Source organism: Balaenoptera physalus (assembly GCF_965194825.1).
Source record: "Balaenoptera physalus genome assembly, chromosome: 11".
Lineage (NCBI taxonomy): Eukaryota > Metazoa > Chordata > Mammalia > Artiodactyla > Balaenopteridae > Balaenoptera > Balaenoptera physalus.
The window spans coordinates 73,600,705-73,621,776 of NC_138896.1; the positions used below are offsets into that span (position 1 = coordinate 73,600,705).

At 41.9% G+C, this 21,072-nt stretch overlaps 1 protein-coding gene across 4 annotated transcripts in view; it reads left to right on the top strand.

The window, feature by feature from the left end:
- Window positions 1-21,072, top strand: part of DOCK3 (dedicator of cytokinesis 3) — a 390,231-nt gene that overhangs the window by 316,303 nt on the left and 52,856 nt on the right. For 3 of the 4 annotated variants that reach the window (XM_082414877.1, XM_082414875.1, XM_082414878.1), the window contains exons 22-27: window positions 552-633; window positions 5,070-5,240; window positions 8,372-8,564; window positions 11,530-11,657; window positions 14,058-14,204; window positions 16,215-16,313. In XM_082414877.1, coding sequence (XP_082271003.1) covers window positions 552-633; window positions 5,070-5,240; window positions 8,372-8,564; window positions 11,530-11,657; window positions 14,058-14,204; window positions 16,215-16,313 — 820 coding nt within the window. The remainder of the gene's footprint in view (window positions 1-551; window positions 634-5,069; window positions 5,241-8,371; window positions 8,565-11,529; window positions 11,658-14,057; window positions 14,205-16,214; window positions 16,314-21,072) is intronic. The other variant, XM_082414876.1, reaches the window with a different exon arrangement.

The window sequence follows — 21,072 nt, forward strand, 5'->3', positions numbered from 1 at the left end:
GCAAAGCTAGAAACTGATAGGCCTAAGATGCGAACTCTTACCTGACGAGGGCCTGCACTCTTGCCCTGGGTACTCTTTTGCCATGTAAACATGAAGGCCTTCTGACCCTGTAATCCCATTCCACTCAGATGACTTGGTCCTAAGGAAATAAGATCATTGGGATGGCAAGGAGGGGCACACCGGACTATACACCTTTATTCAGAGTCTGTTGTATGTTCTGGAGACTTAGCAGTTTTAAACAAAACAAAACAAAACACACATCCAGTCCCAGACTTCGGGAAAACTTTCTTGTAATCAGAAAAAATGTGTGTCAGGTAAAGTGGGAAAGAATGATTATAATTGCTGATTGAAATGTGGCAACTCTTTTTGGACAGGGAGTGTTGTCTGGTCTTGGATGATCTAAAGATTCCACAGCTGTATTGGATCCATCACTCCATTCTAGCTCATTAGCAGTATATTATTTCCTATATGGCTAATTCAGGACTGCAAATATTTTAGGCTGCATTGCTTTTGGATTAAAGTGGGGTTTCTGGAACTGTTCTTTTTCCTAGGGAGCTAATCCGCTGTTTGAAGTGGTACATGGACTGCTCAGCAGAACTGATTCGGCAGGACCACATTCAGGAAGCCATGAGGGTAATGTACTGAGCTTGCTATACAAAAAGGGCCCACCCCTGCAGAACTTTGCAAGTAGCCTCAGTGGAGTAGTGTGCGGGACAAGTGTAGACAGCCAGTACACTGCTCTGCTTTCAGGAAAGACTGCCTTGATCCACATAACTGCCCTTTCCTCACTTTGATTTTGCCCTAAAAGGTCTTTATTCCTCATAATTTTATCTTAAAGCAGGAGGGAGGGATGATGTGCATGTGGCTCTGAGCCATCCTCCCTGCTTGGTTTTTACCAACAATGTCAGTCTTTGCTTCTACTGGCTAAAATATCGTATCTCCTTCTAAGCCAGTGTTGGTGGCAACATTGATTAGAAATAAGATCTTCCAATACTTTTCCCTTCTTCAGTAGTTACTAAACATTGTTTTTTATAACTGTTTTAAGTTAAAAGAGCTGAGTGGATTCACTGTATGCAGATATGTTGAGAAGAAGATAATCTAAAAACCGTGACCAGGCAGCCCTTTGCATTGCTGGACAGCTCCACTTTACAGGGGACTGTCCTCATTGTTAGTTAACTATACTTTCTGGTAACTTCTTTTCATGGCTACTGCTTCTACTCTAGAGAACAGCCTATGAGAATGTTGATCCCTCTTTTGCTCAGCAGTTCTCCGTATAGCTATTTGAAGAAAACTGTCGTATCCTCTGAGAACTCATTTAAAGCAAGTTCATGCTTGCTTGCTTGCTTGCTTGCTTTTTTGTCCGTCTTTTCTTGTTCTTGAGTTACTCTCTTTTTTTAGTTGCTTTTTAACCATGTCTTTCCCATCCTTTCTAGTTAGTAATAAAAGAAGAATGGCAGCAAAGTAGTTCTGCTTTCTCTCTGTCCTCTTTTAATATCCTATCATCTGCTCTAAGTACTTCTGGGCCTATGATTTTGTTATTCTTGTCCACGTGGTAACAGGTGAAACAGATGTTCCCCCAAGCATCATCAGGTTAAAGAGGCAAAATCAAATCATAAATCCATATTTTCCCTGCCTCTTCTTTGCACATTCTGTAAAAATGTAAGGCCACAAGTCTCACTTCTGTCTTTCTTCACGCAATACATGTCAGCTGAGCAATCAGCATGTCATGGGTGCTAAGATGCAAAGAGTAAGACTGACCTCTCCCCTTGAAGAACACATCCCCTGTGTCCTAAGGGGAATCAGGCTCAAACACAAGTGTGGAGCAGGGTTCTGAGTGTAACGTGAGGGCAAGCACTGGGTTCTGTTCTTCTCAACCCCAGCGCCTGTGAAGTGCCCTGCATAGTATTTGAGGGGATACAAGTTGAGTTAAATGCAAAAGATTCTATGTGAGTTCATAAATTAATTGCTTAAGGTTACTGGAGATGCTATCTCGGAAGTTTTCTCCTAAGAGTCATTCATTCAACCATGCATTCAGTTAGTATTTCTTGATACCTGCCATATGTCAGACACTGTGTTAACCACTGCGGATTCAGCAGGAGCCCAAGTAGAAAGGCTAGGCCTTCATAGCACTTCCATTCAAGTGGGGAAAAGACAGATAGTAAACATGTCAAACAGATAAATACACAAAGTAAGTGAGAAAAGAAAATTGATGATGCTATGAGGGAAATAAACAGGATCTTGGGATGGAATGGCTGGAGAGGAGGGTTTACTTCAGATCAAGAGTTTAGGGAAAGCTTCTCTGACGAGGTGACCTGAGCTGAAATCAGTGTTAAGAACTGGGGGACACACATTTCAGACTGAGGAAACAGCATGTTTAAAAGCCTGGATGGGAAAGAGCTGGAGTTTTCAAGCAACCATAAAGTGGCTGATGTGACAAAAGCAGAAGCTTTCAAATATTAGGTTGGATGTGAGAGGTGGCAGAAAGGAAGACCTGAGGCTGGTTCCAGGGATCTGGCTAGATGAGCTGGGTCGATGGCAGGGTCACCTATGGAGGTAGAAAACTCCTGGAGAATATCAGGGTTGGGTGGGGAAAAGGAAGAGTTCCATTGTGGTACTTTCATACTTGTTCTTACCTTTCAAATGTATTTGAGTGGCATCTGATACTAATGCATCTAGCCCAACAGTTGTATCAGGCCATTTCCACTTCTTCATCAAATTTCAGTTTACAAGTCCTCTTGACCAAATGTGTAAGTCTCTATCTGATCCTAATTTCATCCTTATTCACAGAATGCGTATGCTTCTGACCTGGCATTTCTTATTCTGGTATCATAATCTGTGGACCAGGACACCTCCTCGTCTTTATTGCTCTTGATTCAATACATCTTGCTGCTTGTACATCATCTCTTCCTTTCCCTTTCAGAGTCATGACCTTCCAAAGTTATGCCACTAAAGAAGATGAAAATAAAGAGTCTTTTATTTTCTTACTTGGTTACATTATTCCTGTGTGAATGACTTACGAGGGGCTATCCTTGGTGGGTCTGAGGATGGCTTTTGGCAGGGTGTTCCAAAAAGGCAGCATACTTTTCACTGCTGAGCTGCATCAGGTTCTTACCAGGGAGCCAGGAAAGAGAAAGCACAATGATCTCCTTAGTGACAGAAAGGTTGTAATAACTTTTAGGATCTCTTTTCCTTTCAGGTTTATTAACTTAAGTAGAAAAAGACAGAGAAGCTGCTTCATCCATAGTTAAGTGTTCCATTGTCTCCACACCGGGTTGGGAACACCTGTAAACTTCAAACAACTTCCACAGGATCCACCCTCACCTTTTATCCCACTCTTCTGCTCTCCGCTCTTTACCCAGTTGCATCTGTCACAGGTGGCCAGCTTCACCTGGTCCTGGCCATCAGCTGGTGCTGATGGTAAAAATCAAGAGGAGTAGGGAAAGGGGAAGTCAGGTAATGATGGATGACTGGAAGTGAGCTTGTTTTCCTTGCCCTCATGCAGGTGTTCACATGCTGTCTTCGACGACAGCCTTGTACTCCTCTGCAGAGTGTTTTATATTTTAGGACTTAATGGAGGAACTGATCTCTCATACCCAGGAAGTGTAAGCGACTTTGCTGTCTGGTTCTGCCTCTCACTCTGAAACTAGTGGATGTTTTAAGCCACTCAGTACATCTCTTGTGGTAGTTGTTTCAAACTGAAAAAAAACAAACAAACAAAAAAAACACTTTCCTTTATAAATTTAGCAGAGACTTTCCAGGTTCTTTACAGACCAGGCATTAAATTTCCAGGTTATTTGTAGACCAGGCATTAAAAGGCTACTGAAACAGAGACTGTAGCATTTATGGAGATGAGGCCAAACACTGTAATTTATTCTACAGAATCCTCTGGTTCAGGCCTTGGAACACACATTTTTCTGAAGTAGCCATTTTCCAGTGCCAACTGAGTTTAGTGTGGGACACATAAACACACACACACACACAAAGTTTTGCTTTGCTAAACCTGACAGATGAATAGATCATGAAAGTAGCTTGGGAATTGTTTCCTGTTATATAGTTCAAATAACTGAGCTCCATATTTCATCCTTGGATAAGTTTCTCCTCAGTTTTCAATGTCTCTGCCTTTCCAGTGTCTGGGAAATCGTTAGCCTTTCTTTGATTAGAAAGTATAGTCTTGGATCTTGAATTCTCTTAAAAGAGAATTATTCAGCTCATAAGCATGGACCAAGCTGCAGGGACTCCTCAGAAACAGATTCTGCTCCCAAAACATGTTATGGGAGCTTTGTCTTCTGTATTGTTCATGAACTATTGATGGCAGGTGTCCTGGTCTGGAAGAGGATGGAAAATGGGTGGGTTAGGTCCACCAGCTCCTGTGCAACTAGCGGCAAGTTCTTCAGACTTGACCCCTGATGAGAAGGCTGGCACGTGTCAGGGGCCAGCTGTTTCTCGAAGATGCAGAAGACTCCTTAAAGGACTCTTCCTTCTTGGAATAAATTTAAGAGAGGTTCTTATATCATTACCTTTGTAGCCTTTTATTTCCAGACCTGAGAAAAATGAGAGAAATTTAATTTTCTTTTGATCCTATATGGTCTTGAATTCAACTGCTTCCATAATAGTCTGTGGTTATACACTTCCATAACCACATGAAATAATTTGATGATTCTCTCAGTACATAGACAGTTGCTGCTCAGTGACCATTGGAGTTTTGAGAAAAGGTTTAGTTCACTACTAAATATAAAGTAGATAACTAATAATAACCTGCTATATAGCACAGGGAATTCTACTGAATACTCTGTAATGACCTGTGCAGGAAAAGAATCTAAAACAGAGTGGATATATGTATATGTATAACTGATTCACTTTGCTGTACAGCAGAAACTAACACAACATTGTAAATTAACTCTACTCCAATAAAAAATTTTTAAAAATTAAACTGCTTGTCTCCATAGTTGGAATTGTCCACCTCCCAATTTTGGTGTATAATTTTCTGGTACTCCACCCTTCATTCCCTCATATGTTAGCTTCTGGACATCTTTAACACCTCTCTATCCCTTTTTCTCCTACACCTCCAGGCCTTGGAGTACCTTTTCAAGTTTATTGTGCAGTCAAGGATCCTGTACTCACGTGCCACCTGTGGGATGGAAGAGGAGCAATTCCGGTCCAGCATCCAAGAACTTTTCCAGTCCATCCGGTTTGTGCTCAGTTTGGACAGCAGAAACTCAGAAACACTCCTTTTCACTCAGGTCTGTGAGCTACAGGAAAGTTTTGCTGCTGGATTCTTGTCTGTCTTAGCAGGTGGTTTCTTTGTCCTCTGGCTTCCAGAGTCAAAGAAGCCCTGCCAAGCTCCTGTGTTTTGGGTAAGGGGTGAGTTATAAGGAAATACCTAATAGAATAAAATGCTGCTTTTACTTCAAAGCCAGCTATGCCCCAGCTTCCAAATATAAGACAGCCCAGTGGCTTTATGCTGGAGAAGAAGCACAACTTTGCCCTCTTTAGACCAAATTTATTTAGCTACCATGCTATTAGTTGTTCATGAACATCTTATTTTTAGAGGATATTCAGAATGTATAGAGAATTTTATTTCCTAGCCACTGTATTAATTTTTAAAACCTCAGGTTAGTATTGGTCCATCCTAGCAGTTGAGAATGAAATAGGTTGAAAAACAGCAGAAATAACTAGAAAACTTTGGCTAAGAATTAGGATTAGATTCTATTGGAAATACCAGTGTGGGAAGGAAGTTGCTTCCTTATATTAAAAATGTCTGGCCAGCTAATCAGTTACCTTTTACATGCAACCTTACCCTAGAAGGGATCACGGATATTGTTCATTACCCCAGTCACAAAGGGGTTATTTTTGCTTATAAATAAATGTCAGAATTTTATCTAATGAATTTCACTTCTTTGATTTTTTTGAAGCCAATTATTACATCAAAACCTATGAGCAAAGACCAGACAGCCTTTCTCATGTCCATTCATTCAGTCACTGCCAGGTCTGTCAGTGCAAATGTATGTTTAAATATCTCGTTTAAGATTAGAATAGTCTGCTTTTTTTGTTTTCCACTTGCTTCTATGTTGCCCCTTGGCCCAGAGAACAGGTGAGCAACTGGGTGATAGCCTCTATTAAAGAGTGGAATACATCAAGGTCACCAGGTATCTCTATAAGAAAGGCTCCTTCCATGGTCTCCCCTCCTGAACACCCCAAGCCAGTCATCTTTCTCCTTCCTTCCTCTCCCCCAGCCTATCTGTTCCTGCCAACCAGGGCCCAGGACACCTACTCCTCCCTCAGCCTGTGGAGATATGGGGAGCTAGCAGAGCAAGCCAGATACGCTTTCTGAGAACTCAGGAATGCCCTGTACTCAATGGCATGTTCCTATCACATCAGGATAAATAGCTTAGTTGTAGTCTTATCTTAGACCTGAGTCAGAATCAGACCTGCTTCTTTGGTGCCAGGCTCATGTTTCACAGTTTCAGAACTTTCAGCAAGTATGCTATTCAGTCAGACTTTATATCTTTGATTCTGACCACTAGGAGATGTTATGGTGCAAGTGTCCTTCTGTTCCGATGCCATAAGTATAGGAAATTTCACCATTTAAGAGAGCAAATCAGCTACTGTTTGTTGTTGATTATGAAATACCTGCTTTTCTGGGAATTCCCTAGCAGTCCAGTGGTTAGGACTCGGCACTTTCACTGCCATGGCCCCATGAAACTGATGATGAAGCATCAGTTTCATCAGCCATCATGCAAGATGCCAGTGGCCCTTCAAATGCAGAGTTTTTGGTAAACTCTGTTAGAGAATGCAGCCAGAACCTAGGCCTACAATCCCTGGTTGGGGAACTAAGATCCTGCAAGCCACACAGCGCAGCCAAAAGGAAAGGAAAAAAAAAGGAAATACCTGCTTTTCCCCCTTTGTCTTTTGTATCTAGTTGCTTATGATGGTAGTTTTTGTGCTGGTTCTAATTACTGCAAAATGATTTCCTTGATATCCCAGGGAGTTATAAATCTGCAGATAGAATTCATAAAAGTTCAGTCCTTGGTCCTGGCCTGAACATAGACTGCAGTATGACAGACCCATTTCCCCATGTGATAAATTTTCACTCACTCTAGGCCAGTGTCTTATTGCCTGTTGAAGCAATCAGGAAAAACAGCTCCCCACCCTGCCCCCCAAACTGCCACTTAGGAAGAGCGCACTCTCACCTCGTCTCAAGGTGACACTCCATTTCCCTTTGTAAATCTCGGCTTAATAGTGTAAGAGGACTGAGAAGTACGAAGAGCCTCCTTCATGCTGCTTCCATTTAGACAAGAGAAATGAACAAGAGCCAGCATTTATTGAAGGTCTATTGTGTGCCAGGCAGTCTACTGGAAATTAATTTTATGCACCTAAACTTTTTCCTCATACCAATACGAGGAGAAAAGTAATAGCGTCATCCCCATTTTATAGATGAGAAAAGTGAGGATTACGTAGTAACTCACCCAAGGTTATGTGGCAGATAAGTAGTAACGCTGGGATTTAAACTCATGTCTGTCCAATTCCAAAACTCATTCTCTTGCTCCTAAACTATTCTGCCTCCCAAAGGCTCAGATTGTTCTCAAGAGGTTACCGTATGGGTCTGCCAGAGCTAAGATCCTAGGAGAGAATTCTCCAAACACACACATACTCCACTTGTCCAGGCCATCTAGGTCTCTGAACTCTATGCCAACATTATCAGCAGTCCTCAAGAGTTCATGGCTGACTAAATCCACACATTCTCCATCCTTTTGGATTTACACTTGAAACTGCCAGGCATCACACGTGAAGGAAATAATCTACAAAGTCTTTAGATTTCATGGTTTCAAATAAATGACACTATTCTGGGGAAATGGTCCAGTTTTCAGAGCTGGATTGCTGGCTGCAGGACTGTGAATGGAGTTCACCTAGTGCTGCTTGATGGTGCTCAGTTATCTTTGCCTACGTTCTTTGAGAGCTTCCTGGCTTGAATTTGGGACTGAAACTGGAAAGTCGAGAGCTTGATCATAGAGACAGACAAAAAAGTTAAATCCATTTTGTGAGCAAAAACAGCTATGGATGTTAAGCCCTAGAGTTAATTTCTCTATATATTCCCTTCTCTTGCCAGCAAATGCCTTGGCAAGTTCTGAAAGCTTCAAGCGGCCTGGGCCCCAGTAAATTCTCTTGTTTTGGTTTCCTTTTTGGTTCTCCCTGCTCCATGCCCTAAGAGTGCTGCAGGGATGGGTGGAGTCCAAGGCCAGGGAGGAGCCCATTCGAGGCAGGGGTGCTGCAATGACTTCTCAACCTCTCACCACCATGTATCATTGTCTAAGCATGCAAGATAGGTGCATACCTAACTCTGAGCTAACCAGAGCTTCACTTGCTTCTGCAGGCTGCACTTCTCAATTCCTTCCCAACGATCTTTGACGAGCTGCTGCAAATGTTCACTGTGCAGGAGGTAGCAGAGTTTGTGAGAGGGACTCTGGGGAGCATGCCCAGCACTGTGCACATTGGGCAGTCAATGGATGTGGTCAAGCTGCAGTCCATTGCCAGAACTGTGGATAGCCGCCTATTTTCTTTCTCAGGTAAATCAAGTTGGGATGAGAGTCAGACTCACCTTTCTTCCTTATCAGGGTGTTGGCCAAGTGGGAAGCAAAGCATCAGTTTCATCAGCCATCATGCAAGATGCCAGTGGCCCTTCAAATGCAGAGTTTTTGGTAAACTCTGTTAGAGAATGCAGCCAGAACCTAGGCCTACTGCCTTACTCACAATTTATTCCTAGGGACCCACATGGGGTGGCCTGCCTCCAGGCCCACAAGTCTAGCCAGCTGCCAAGAATGGGGCCTGCCATAGCCCCAGCAAGATGAAAAAGCAGAAGGAAAGGAGGGGGAACAAGAGAGAAAGGTCTAGCCCAAGGGGATAGGATAAGTCAAGGAAATAAAAGAGACCCTGAAAGGGGGGCTCTGAGGACCCACTATACTTTCTTGGTTCCTTTCCTCACCAGTCAGATAGATTCCTTTTCCTCTCTCTGAAGGAGCTTCTAAAGATTAGACAAAGTGATGGACAGGGAGCCTTCCACACTCCAAAAGAGGTCAGGACAGCCTAACAAATACCGTCAGCAGGCCAGACTGTCTTTCAGACGGAACCCCCGGATTCATACCTGAAACCACATTGAATGTGATCAAATACTCAATAGTCAGATGTTAAGATCAATGTGAGCCTGATCCTTTAAGCAGAATATCACTATTGTGGAATAAATTTCTAGGGCACAGGAATAAATCTGAAATGCTAGTAAAGCAATTATTATTAGAATTTTTATAATTAGAATTTTTTGGTAGTAAAATATTTTAAGTTTGACTTTTAAAGTATAAGAACAATAATTTCTCAGCCCAGAGCTACACACATTTGCAGTACTAAATAAATACTCTCTTTAACTTAACTCTACCTGTGTAAAGTATTGCTGATGGTAAAGCTGCCACCAAGAAATTCAGCTTTTCTCCACCTATAATTTTTTATGGTAAACACTTTTCTCTTCATCAGTTCTTGGATTGAAGATAAAATCAATGGTTTGGACATACTTTCACTGAAGCCACTGCATACACTCAAGCTTTGAGCACTGCCTAAAGCAGATGCTTTCTGGATATATGGGAAGGCGGACAGCAGACTGCCCCCATTGACATAGTTATTTCTAATACTCTTGCATGTACTTGCTGCTTCCCATAATCACTTAAGAAAAATTATTCTTATGTGGCTGGAACTATGTAATTGGATATTGAGATAATAAGCCACCACCAAATTTTCACTTGCATCTCACTTTCATTGAATGCCTGAGTTGAAGCATCTTCCCTGAAGCAGGAAGGCTTTTACCAGTGGTGTCATTAACCAACACATATTCTCAGAGCGTATCAGTTTGTTTTCTTCATCAGCAGACTCCAATAACAAACTACTATTTTGTCTGCAGGCAGCTGTTGGTTGTTACAAATCTTGCTCTGTTGGTATTTTGGTCTACAAAATACAGTATGAACTTCTCTTTTATCCAAGCATCCTTTTAAACATAGAATAGCTGTCATTCCATTTTATTTGAACATATTCTAAGTGTTTGACAAGGCAGTCCCCAAAACCTCTTGTATGTTATGTAGTTTGTCTTTTGCTGAAAAAGATTTTCATTCTGAATTTCATCTGGAATACTTAATTATGGTCAAATATGAATAATAAATCCCAAATGCCTTGGCTTGTTTGTGTTACTGGTAGTCGGACTGAATCATGCTGGCCAGGTATGGTGGTACTTTTATCACACAGTCATTGACCACATTGGAGTGCAAGATACCAGAAACATGTTCACACTTGTATTTCACCTTCTCACCACACCTGTGAAGTCATAGATGGGGGAAATTAAGCCCACAAGAGGAGTCAACCTGCCTAAAATCTTAGAGTGAATTAATAAAGGAGCTTGATTTAGGATTTAGCCTTCTTGAATTTGGAGTTCTAAATATAGTCACCCCCTGATGAAAATATTATTCAGGTAGCATTGAAGAGAAAAGAAAAGAAAAACATTTTAATGTATGCAGTAGGATTGACAATGAGGTTTAGCTGATTATCGCAGGCTTATGACAAGATAAAAGTCCTGCTTCTATTCCTTTCATTGCTGTGGATACACGTAGCATCCCACAAGCCTGAGGGGAAAAGGAGGCAGGCCCGATGGCTGACGCAGAGTGCGTAACTTACGGGGGTGGAAGTGCCAGGCCGCCATCCAGGGCATTGTGAAGAGGGACCATTTATAATCCATACCAAGTCTGTAAGTTCAATCAGTGTAGTTCAGGGCTTCCCTGGTGATGCAGTGGTTAAGAATCTGCCCGCCAATGCAGGGGACACGGGTTCAAGCCCTGGTCCAGAAAGATCCCACATGCCGCGGAGCAACTAAGCCCGTGCGCCACAACTACTGAGCCTGCGCTCTAGAGCCCGCGAGCCACAACTACTGAGCCCACGTGCCACAGCTACTGAAGCCTGTGTGCCTAGACCCCATGCTCTGCAACAAGAGAAGCCACCACAATGAGAAGCCCGCGCACCACAATGAAGAGTAGCCTCTGCTCGTTGCAACTAGAGAAAGCCCGCACGCAGTGACAAAGACCCAACACAGCCAAAAATAAATAAATTTATTTATTTAAAAAAAAAAATCAGTGTAGTTCATAGAACTGTGTCATTTAAATGGGGTTTTCACTGTAATCTGTGCTTTTAATTTGGAGTCTAGTCAGTAAAGAGATTTTATTTGGAAGCAATCTCCTAACATTATCCTGAATAACATGCCCTAGATATTTAGGCCTGAAATGAGAAAGAAGGAAAGAGAGATAGAAAGATAATGCTGTGCAATGTCTTAAAATGTCCAGGAAGTGGGCTCTTAGGCCCACATAAGGGAAGGGGGTGATTTCCAGCTTGGCTGCAGTCTCAGCCCCACCTACTTTGAGACCAGCTGCATCCCACATTGCCACTTGCTTCCAAAGGTAGCTGGTTCTCCTCTGAAGGGCTTCTTCACCTTTGTGTTTTCTCTCTCAGAATCCCGCCGCATCCTGCTTCCTGTGGTTCTCCATCACATTCACCTTCACCTGAGGCAGCAGAAAGAGCTGCTAATCTGCTCAGGGATTCTTGGCAGCATCTTCTCCATCGTCAAGACCAGCTCTCTGGTAGTGGCCCTAGACCCGCTCCACTCCCCACCCTAAGCTCTGTCCCTGTCTTGTGTTACTTTAGCCAGAGGCAGACCAACAAAGATCACTCTGTACACTTCCCAGTCAGAGAAGCTTTCATCAGTGATGGGGGTTCCCAAGTGAATGGAGGCCTCCCTATGTGTGCCCAGCAGGCTTCTCAACACAACAGTCTTGCTATGTTAAAAAATTGTACTGCCATAAATACACCCAGAAACATAAGTTATCTGTAGTACCAAAAAGCCCAATCCTGTGCATGCTCTATTTCTGTCAAAAGGTATTACTTCTGTATTCCTGGGAGTGTTCTAAGGATACTCAGGCACAAGCACAGGGAGGCAGGCCCAGGCTGAGAGGCAGCTTGTTCATTCAGACTTTTCTGGCAGCTTCCTGGCAGCTTGATTCCACCCACATGGCATTCCTATACCATGCCAGATGAGAGCAGGGTGTACGAGAGATAAATGTTGTCCACAAGAGTTCTGAGCCTCATGGGATGGTAGAATTGTACTTTAGGGGTCAGCTTTCAACTAGTAGTGCTTTTGCCTATTTTCTTTCTTCTTTATTTTTATTTTTTAGAAGAGATCTGTGGTAGGAGGGAAGGGAGGTAGGAAAGGAGGGAAAACATGTATCAGGCATGAATAAGGGTAGGAATTTATTTTAATTATATTTATTTTATATATTTATGATAATGGAAGGAATGCATATTTCTTTTAGAAAATTTGGAAACTATAGGAAAATATAAAGAAATTTAAAACAAGAATGAGTTTTTAATTACGCCATCTTATTAAGTTGAGATAAGGTTTTTGGAGAATAAAATTTCAAGTGCATTTAAAATGAATGCCAGTAGCCAAGTGATAGGAACATACGAGGTTAGGTTATCCAGGAAGATAGAGCAGGAGAGATGCTGAAAAGAAAGAGTGTGCTTGGTTTGAACAGGATACAAGGACTCAATAGGGGGCTCTGGTATCCAGACTTAAAGTACCATCTGGTGGTGGGGGCCCAGCTTGGCAGAGTGACTGTGATGGTTGTAGTGGCCCTTTTGTTTGATCTTGGCTCCAGGCAAGGCCTGGCAGCTCTCTTTCCCATCAGGCCTCAGAGAAGCAACACCAGGCACGTAAGGTGTACTGGTAACCCAGGGTCAGACTTGGGATGGGAGGCTTACTGCTAAAGGAAAGAGAGAAATTGAACGGGAAAAGAAAGGGTAGGGGAGGAATGGCAGAGGAATGGGAACAGGTAAAAACCTGAAGGAGATGATCTGGTTGTGTTTGTGGGGCTAGAGAGTCAAGTGCAATTAGTTGCTTACAACTACTCAAAGAGCCATCACAGGTTTTAAGAGTGTTATGATCAGTTCAGCAAATGAGAAAGAAGACTTTGGTCCCAAGAGCTGCTCAAATTTTTCACGTGGAATGGGGCTCAGTGTAACTATATTGAATGGATGGAGGGTGGGTGAAATTTAAGCTCCATGAAAGCAGAGATATTACCTTTCTTGTTCACTTCTGTATACTCAGTTCTCAAACAGTGACTGGCACATGGTAAATACTTACTGAATGGTGGGTTGATGGATGGATGGACATTTGGACCAGTAATAATATAAAGAGACTGGAGAAGAGGCAATGGGAATCTCCTTGTGAGATAATGAAAATCAAGTTACAGGGTTTGAGATTGCATGTGAGAGGTCTATAAAAAGATAGCACAGACTCTGCCTAAATTCAGAACCTGGTGACTGGGAAGCAGCCCTTAGTGAGGAGGCGTGCTCCGTTGTTTTTGTGAGGCTGCCTGAAAGAGACGCACTGAGACCAGAGTCCTTCTGGTGGACCAGGGAACGTGAGCAAGAATGCCAAGGAGCTAGAAGTGGCATATCTGGGCAGCAGTCAGGCCTGGCAAAAATTGAGGTCACTCAAGGAGAAAATGGTTCTCAGAAAGACTGAGATACTTCTGTGTGCATTAGCAATAGTAAAGGTGCTGCCACCACACCCCGTGGTGTGAATTCTTTACCATTTTCTCAAAATGTTAGTCAGCAGTGCTGTGCTTCCTCCTGACTTTTCTAGGAAAATCAAAGAAAACATTTAACTTAGAACCTTCACTTCTGCCCTGTATATTGAAATTAATGTATTTGTCTGAGGTTCACAACTGTGGGTGTCAGGGTGGTGCTACGTTAGGGTAAGGCCCCAGCCAGCAAACCAACGCAGCAGCAGCAGGTGTGCCTCACCTCCTTTCAGAGCCATTGTTCCAGGTTCCTTGACACTGCATACCAGTGAGGCCAGGAGCTCAGTGTTGAGAATTAAGTCAGAAGACCTCTCCTGATGTGGCTGACTTAGTAAGTACTGGCAGCTGCACGTCAGCAGGTCTGGCACTAACGGTGTGCTTTCTCGCTGCTCACTCCAGGAGGCAGATGTCATGGAGGAGGTAGAAATGATGGTGGAGAGCCTCTTGGACGTGCTCTTACAGACTCTGCTCACCATCATGAGCAAATCGCACGCTCAGGAGGCGGTAAGAGGGCAGCGGTGCCCGCAGTGCACAGCGGAGATCACTGTTAGTAACTAACATTCAGGTTTTCTTGCTTTCTTTTCTAACCTGGGGTTCCTCCACACCAAACCTCATCTCACCATCACACCACCTTCATCTCAGCTTCCCTTCCTGCCTGGTTGTCAGCATGCTGCCCTTTTTCCTTCTCGAGTCGGACTCCATCTCCACTCTGAACGCTCTAGGTGCATACTCACAGGAGTCTACTTCGGGGCAGAGCCAGTGATGCTTCCTGTCCTGTTTTCCTGCACACCACCTCCATTGGCCTTTGCATTTGAGCCAAGTCATTTTCTATAATGTGGAATAAAGCAAAGACATAGTAAGAGGTTGAAGGTGAAAAATATAGACTATTCCTTCTAGGAGCAGGCTCTTATAAATGATGTGCATGACAGTTATTTTCTCACAATTTGCTTGTACCTACAAATTAGTCGCTTTTGTCCATAGTGTTTGTATCTAAATGTCTAGCATCAGGAGAAATGTGATGAGGTAGAATTGGGCTGGCATTACTGAACAATGATATCCTATGATCGAATTAGAAGAGAAACAGACTGGGAAAGCTTCTCAGGTGTGGCAAAGAGACACCCCCCAGAACCCCCACCCCTATACAGAGTGGACTTCTTAGCCCTGATGTTGGAACATGATAAACAGATTGCTTGGAATCTTCTAGTTGGCAGGTGGAAGACTACAATGATCCCTTTGTAGAAAACCTTCTATGGGAGCAAGCCAAGCTCCAGCATGTTAGGGAGAGCAAAGAGCAGACGTGAGTTCTGGAGCATTGGGCTTGGAAAGAATATCTGCTCTTTTAGGAACCCCTATTCAGGACCCCCTCACTGTAGGTAAAAACATATGCACCCTGGCATGTCCTGGCAGCCCATCCTTCTAACCAGCAATGACACAGTGCTGGCTGTGGGCCAGATCCTGCTTTATGCACTCTACAAATATTAACTCATTAGCAGTACTAAAGAAGTGATCTATTTTATATGGATTTGATGAAGATGATAGCAACAATTTATTGAGCACGGCTTTATGTAGTGAACTGTTTACTTAAATGCTTTATGTACATTAATGCATCTGATCCTCACAACAAATCTATAAATTATGGCTTATGTCCATTTTTTTCAGATAAAACTGAGGTTCATGTACCTGTATATATTTTAAATACATGTATGTATAATAATTTCATGAGTCTAAAAAGGATCTGAGAGACTAAAAAACTGTTGTCAAATTCCCATGAGTTTAAAAACATTTGAAAACTGCCCAAATGAAGTAATTTTTCCTCCATCCGTTCTAAGGAGGCAACCTTGTAAGGGGAAGCCATGCTCAGCTGCCCCGTGCCAAAAATTTCCATGAGATGAGTCTTTGGAGTCCTTAAGGTGGGGTTTTCATCCATGTACCCCAGTTGGAACTTGAAATTTTAAAGACTCATTTTTTTATCTTTAAATGTTTACTTAAAGCCATTAGCTCATCTACTCATAAAGGTCCGTTTTGACTCTTCTGCTTTCCAGAGAGTTATGTTGATCTACTGTGTTCCATCTGCCTGGTCCAGTAATCACATGTAAGCTCTGGGAGGTCCCCAAGGAGATCCTTGTAGAAGGGCTTCTCCAGCCCAGCAGGATAGGCAGAGCCCAGATTCTGTCCAGAGAAGGCTGAGAGCCCTGTTCCCAGTAGCCCCTCCAGACTTCAGTATGGTACCCTGGCAACATATAATGACAAAGGACTATGAAGCCAAAACTTTCCTAGGAAAAAGCTAGACTATCTGTCTTACTTGGCAGTACTTCTTTGTTATAGGTTAAGGTTTTTCAATTAGCCCCATGCTGCAGAGGTCTTATTAAAACTCCCAACCCCTCAGGCCCCCCTTAGCTGAAAAGAAAATTCATATTCAGGGCCAGAGTTGTCACCTTCCCTTTCATGATCATTGGGGCCATCTCAGACCCTTCCTTCTCTCCTTGCCCTCTGTGGATTGGGGGAACACAGCTCTTGTCATTGGCTTTGCTAAGTGTTTTTTGGGTTGGTCCCCAGGGCGAGTATGTGTCCTGCCTTCTCTCATTGCTCCGCCAGATGTGTGACACCCATTACCAGCACCTCCTGGACAACTTCCAGAGCAAAGATGAGCTCAAGGTAGGCAGAAAAACTGACCTTTCACCCGGGAAAGGAAGCATGCAACTAAGACTACCCAGGAGTCTTTCCCCTGCCAGAGGGTGAGTGCAAGTGGCCAGTGTTGCCAAGGGTATAAGATGTACCAGCCTCACTTCACAGCTGACTGCATGGCTTCCAGAAGCTGAAAGCCAGCAATATTCCCACAGATCCAGACCCCAGTAACATTGGCAAGTTTTCCCTGACTGATAGCAGCCCTGTGACCATGTGCCTCTGTGAGAGGCTACTCTGGGCCACACTGGTTGTCAGCAAACCAGGACTCTTCCCTTTCTTATGAACTCAACAGATGATTTGTAGATTGCTCATGAAACAGGCTTCACAAGACCTATCAATGTTCCAGCTGTCTTTTTGCAGAGAGTGATAATCTGATCCATAATTCATATGGAAATGTGAGGAACTCAGAATAGCCAAATGGTCTTGAAAAAGAAAACAAAATTGGAGGAGGATTCACACTTCCCAGTTTCAAAACTTACAACAAAATAACAGTAATCAAGATTGGCACTGACCTAAAGTTAGACAGATAAATCAATGGAATTGGATTGAGAGTCCAGAAATAAACCTTTATATTTACAGTCAATTGATATTCAATAATGGTGCCAAGACAGTTTCAATGAGGAAAGAAGAGTCTTTTCAACAAATTGTGCTGGGACAACTTGATATCTACATGCAGAAGAATGAAATTGTACCCCTACTACACACCATATAAAAAATTAACTCAGAAGGGATCGTAGACCTATTTGTAAAAGCTAAACTGTAAAACTCTTAGAAGGAAACATAGGAGTATATCTTTAAATCCTTAGGTTTAGCTGTGGTTTCTGAGATTTGATGCCAAAAGTAGGAACAACAAAAGATAAAATAGATAAGTTAGACTTTACCAAAATTAAAAACTTTTCTATTTCAAAGGACACCATCAAGAAAGTTAAAGACAACCCACAGAATGAAAGAAAATATTGGCAAAGCATGAATCTAATAAAGGACTTGTATTATTATATAAAGAACTATTACAACTCAACAATAAAAAGACAAATAACCCAATTTAATAATGAGCAAAGGATTTTAATAGACATGTCCCCAAAGAAGATATGTAAATAGTCAGTACACAGTTGAAAAGATGCTCAACATCATTAGTCATTAGGGAAATGCAGATCAAAACCACAGTAAGATACTGCTTCACTTTCAAAGTGGATATAATTAAAAAGACAAGTATTGGTATTAATTCTAACTTAAACATTTGGTAGAATTCACCAGTGAAGCCGTCTGGTCCTGTGCTTTTCTTTGTGTGAAGCTTTTCAATTATTAATTTGATCTCTTCATTTATGATAGGTCTACTCAGATTTTCTTTCTTCTTTAAATGAATTTTAGTAGTTTGTATCTTTCTAAAAATTTGTCCATTTCATCTAGATTATATAATTTGTTGGCATGCATTTGGTCCATAGTAGTCCCTTATAAACCTTTCTAGTTCTGTAACATTAGTAATGATATCCCTTCTTTCATCCCTAAGTTTTATTTATTTATTTATTATTTATTTATTTATTTTTAATTAATTAATTTATTGGCTGCATTGGGTCTTCATTGCTGCAAGCGGGCTTTTTCTAGTTGTGGCGAGCAGGGGCTACATTGTGGTGCGCAGGCTTCTCATTGCGGTGGCTTCTCTTCGTTGCAGAGCATGGGCTCTAGGCGCACGGGCTTCAGTAATTGCAACATGCGGGCTCAGTAGTTGTGGTTTGCGGGCTCTAGAGTGCAGGTTCAGTAGTTGTGGTGCATGGGCTTAGTTGCTCCACGGCATGTGGGATCTTCCCGGACCAGGGCTCGAACCCGTGTCCCCTGCATTGGCAGGTGGATTCTTAACCACTGCGCCACCAGGGAAGTCCTGTCCTTAATATTAGTAATTTGAGTCTTCTCTCTCCTTTTTTTTCTTGGTCAGACTAGCTAAAAGTTTGTCAATTTTGTTATCTTTTCAAAGAACCAACTTTTGGTTTCATTTTCTCCTCTATTTTCCTCTTCTCTGTTTCATTTACTTCTGCTCTAATTTTTATTATTCCCTTCCTTCTGCTTACTTTAGTTTGCTCTTCTTTTTCTAGTTTCTTAAGGTGTAATGTAGGTTATTTATTTGGGATCTTTCTTCTTTTTAATATAGGCACTACAGCTATAATCTTTAGCTTCATCCCTTAAGTTTTGATTTGATATGTTTTCCCTTTTATTCATGTCAAAGCTGTTCCTGATTTCCTTGTGGTTTCTTCTTTGATGCATTGGTTATTTGGGAGTGTACTGTTTAATTCCACATTTAAAAAAATTTTCCTAAATTTCCTTCTTGATTCCTTCTTTCCTTATTGATTTCTAACTCCCTTTCATGATGGTTGGAGAGCATGCTGTGTGTGATTTCAGTTCTTTTAAATTTACTGAGGCTTTCTTTATGGTCTAACATGGTCTACCCTAAAGAAGAGAATGCACATATCCTTCTGTGTGCATTTGAGAAGAATGTGTGTATTCTGCTATTGTTGGATGGAGTGTTGTATAGATGTCAGTTAGGTCTAGTTAGTATATAGTATTGTTCAAGATTTCTCTTTAAATATTTATTTATTTATTTGGTTACATCAGGTCTTAGTTGTGACACGCAGGATCTTAGTTGCAGCATGCAGGATCTTTCATTGCGGCATGCGGACTTCTCTATAGTTGCGATGCATGGCCTCTAGAGCATGTGGTCTCAGTAGTTGCAGCACACGGGCTCTCTAGTTGTGGCATGCGGGCTCCAGAGCACACGGGCTCAGTAGTTGCAGTGCGCGGGCTTTCTAGTTGTGGTGCGTGGGCTCTAGAGCATGTGGGCTTAGTTGCCCCGTGGCACTGGAGATCTTAGTTCCCTGACCAGGGATTGAACTCACATCCCCTGCATTGGAAGGCAGATTCTTAACCACTGGACCACCAGGGAAGTCCCATTCAAGATTTCGTTTTCCTTGCTGATCTTCTATTTAGTTGTTCTATACATTATTGAAAATGGTACATTAAAGTCTCCAACTGTCATTGTTAAATTGTCTGTTTTTCCTTTCAGTTTTGTTAGGTTTTGCTTCCTGTATTTTGAGGCTCTCTTTTAAGTGCATTTATATTTATAATTATGTCTTCCATACCAACTGACTCCTTTATCACTATAAAATGTTCTTTTTAATCTCTATTAACAATTTTTGTTAAAGTCTATATTGTTTGATGTTAACATAGCCACACCAGTTTTCTTTTGGGTACTATTTTCATTGTATGTATTTGTCTATCCTTTTACATTCAATATATTTGTGTCTTTGAATCTAAAGTATTTATGTATCTTGTAGATAACATACAATTGGATCATGTTTATTTTTTAATCCATTCTTCCTGTCTCTGCCTTTTGATTGGAATGCTTAACCCATTTACATTTGTTGTAATTACCAATAAGAGGATTTACACCTGCCATTTTGCAATTTGTTTTATATCTATCTTATGTATGTTTCCATAATTTCCTGTTTCATTTCACATCTTATAATTTCTTTGTTGAAAACTGGACAATTTAAATAATGTAGCAAGTCTGGAAATCAGATTCCCTTCCCCCTGCCCACATCCCCAGGGTTTGTTGTTGTTTCACTTTTGTTGCTGATATTTGTTTGTTTAGTGACTTTCCTGGACTAATTCTTTAATGTCTGCATTTTTTGTTGTGTGCAGCCCCTGAAGTTTTCATTCAGTTAGCTTAATGATCAGCTTAATAACTAGACAGAGATTTCCTTAAACACTTTAAATCAATGAGTCTTCCACTTTGCTAAGTGTCTCTGTGTGGGGTTGGGGCTCACCTTCAGTGCTTCAGCAGTTTACGTTGCTGCCTTAGCCTTCACTTCTTGCTTGCATAGAGCCTCAAAGTCAGCCAGAGGCGACAGATTAGGCTTCTTAGGTCTTGCCTGGGGATGTGTACAGCCCTGTACACATATGTGGCCTTCTAGATTCCTAGGAATATGTCAGAGCTTTTCAAAGCCCCAAGTGTATGTCTCATTACCCAGATTTTTCTTTTAAGTGTTTTGGCCACTCTCTTGTTTGTCCCAACTGATATGATTGCTTCATGAAGCTGGGATGTTAAATTATTATGGCTGATTTTTTCAACAACTGCAGTAGGGATAAGGCTTTTCTCACTTAGTGAACTCTGAGTCCAGTCAATTAAGCCCTCTGAATGGGGCTTTCCCAGGTTGCTACCAAACAGATCAAACAGTAACAATTCTCTTGGGATGGCACTTTTTGGGGAGCTCCAAAACCATTTTGTCCCTTCTAGTGACTGCTAGGGTGCTGGTTTTTACTACTACCATGGTTCTACAGCTGCTTATTTTCAAGGATACGTTGAAGATAGGGAGAGAGAGGGGATGGGAATGGGGAAAGTTAAAACACAATAAAGCTCACTTTTCCTACTGAGATTCAACCATTTTTCTTAAATAACACTTCTTATTGTTGCAAGCCTTTCATTAACCAGTCTTTGTGACTATTCTCATTGCTTTCATGGAGGAGCACATTTTTGGAGGTACTTACTCTGCTATCCCTAAAGTGCTTCTCTTGTCAATGCGTTCTTAACATCCAGGAAAGCAAGTTCTTATAGTCAAGTGCTCTGGGGTCATGCCCCAAAGATTGAGAACGATGGACTCTGGTGGATACCATTTCTGCTGGACCCCCTGTGCTTTGGTCGTTAGGCACTGGGCTGAGTGGCTATAGTGCATCTCTTCTA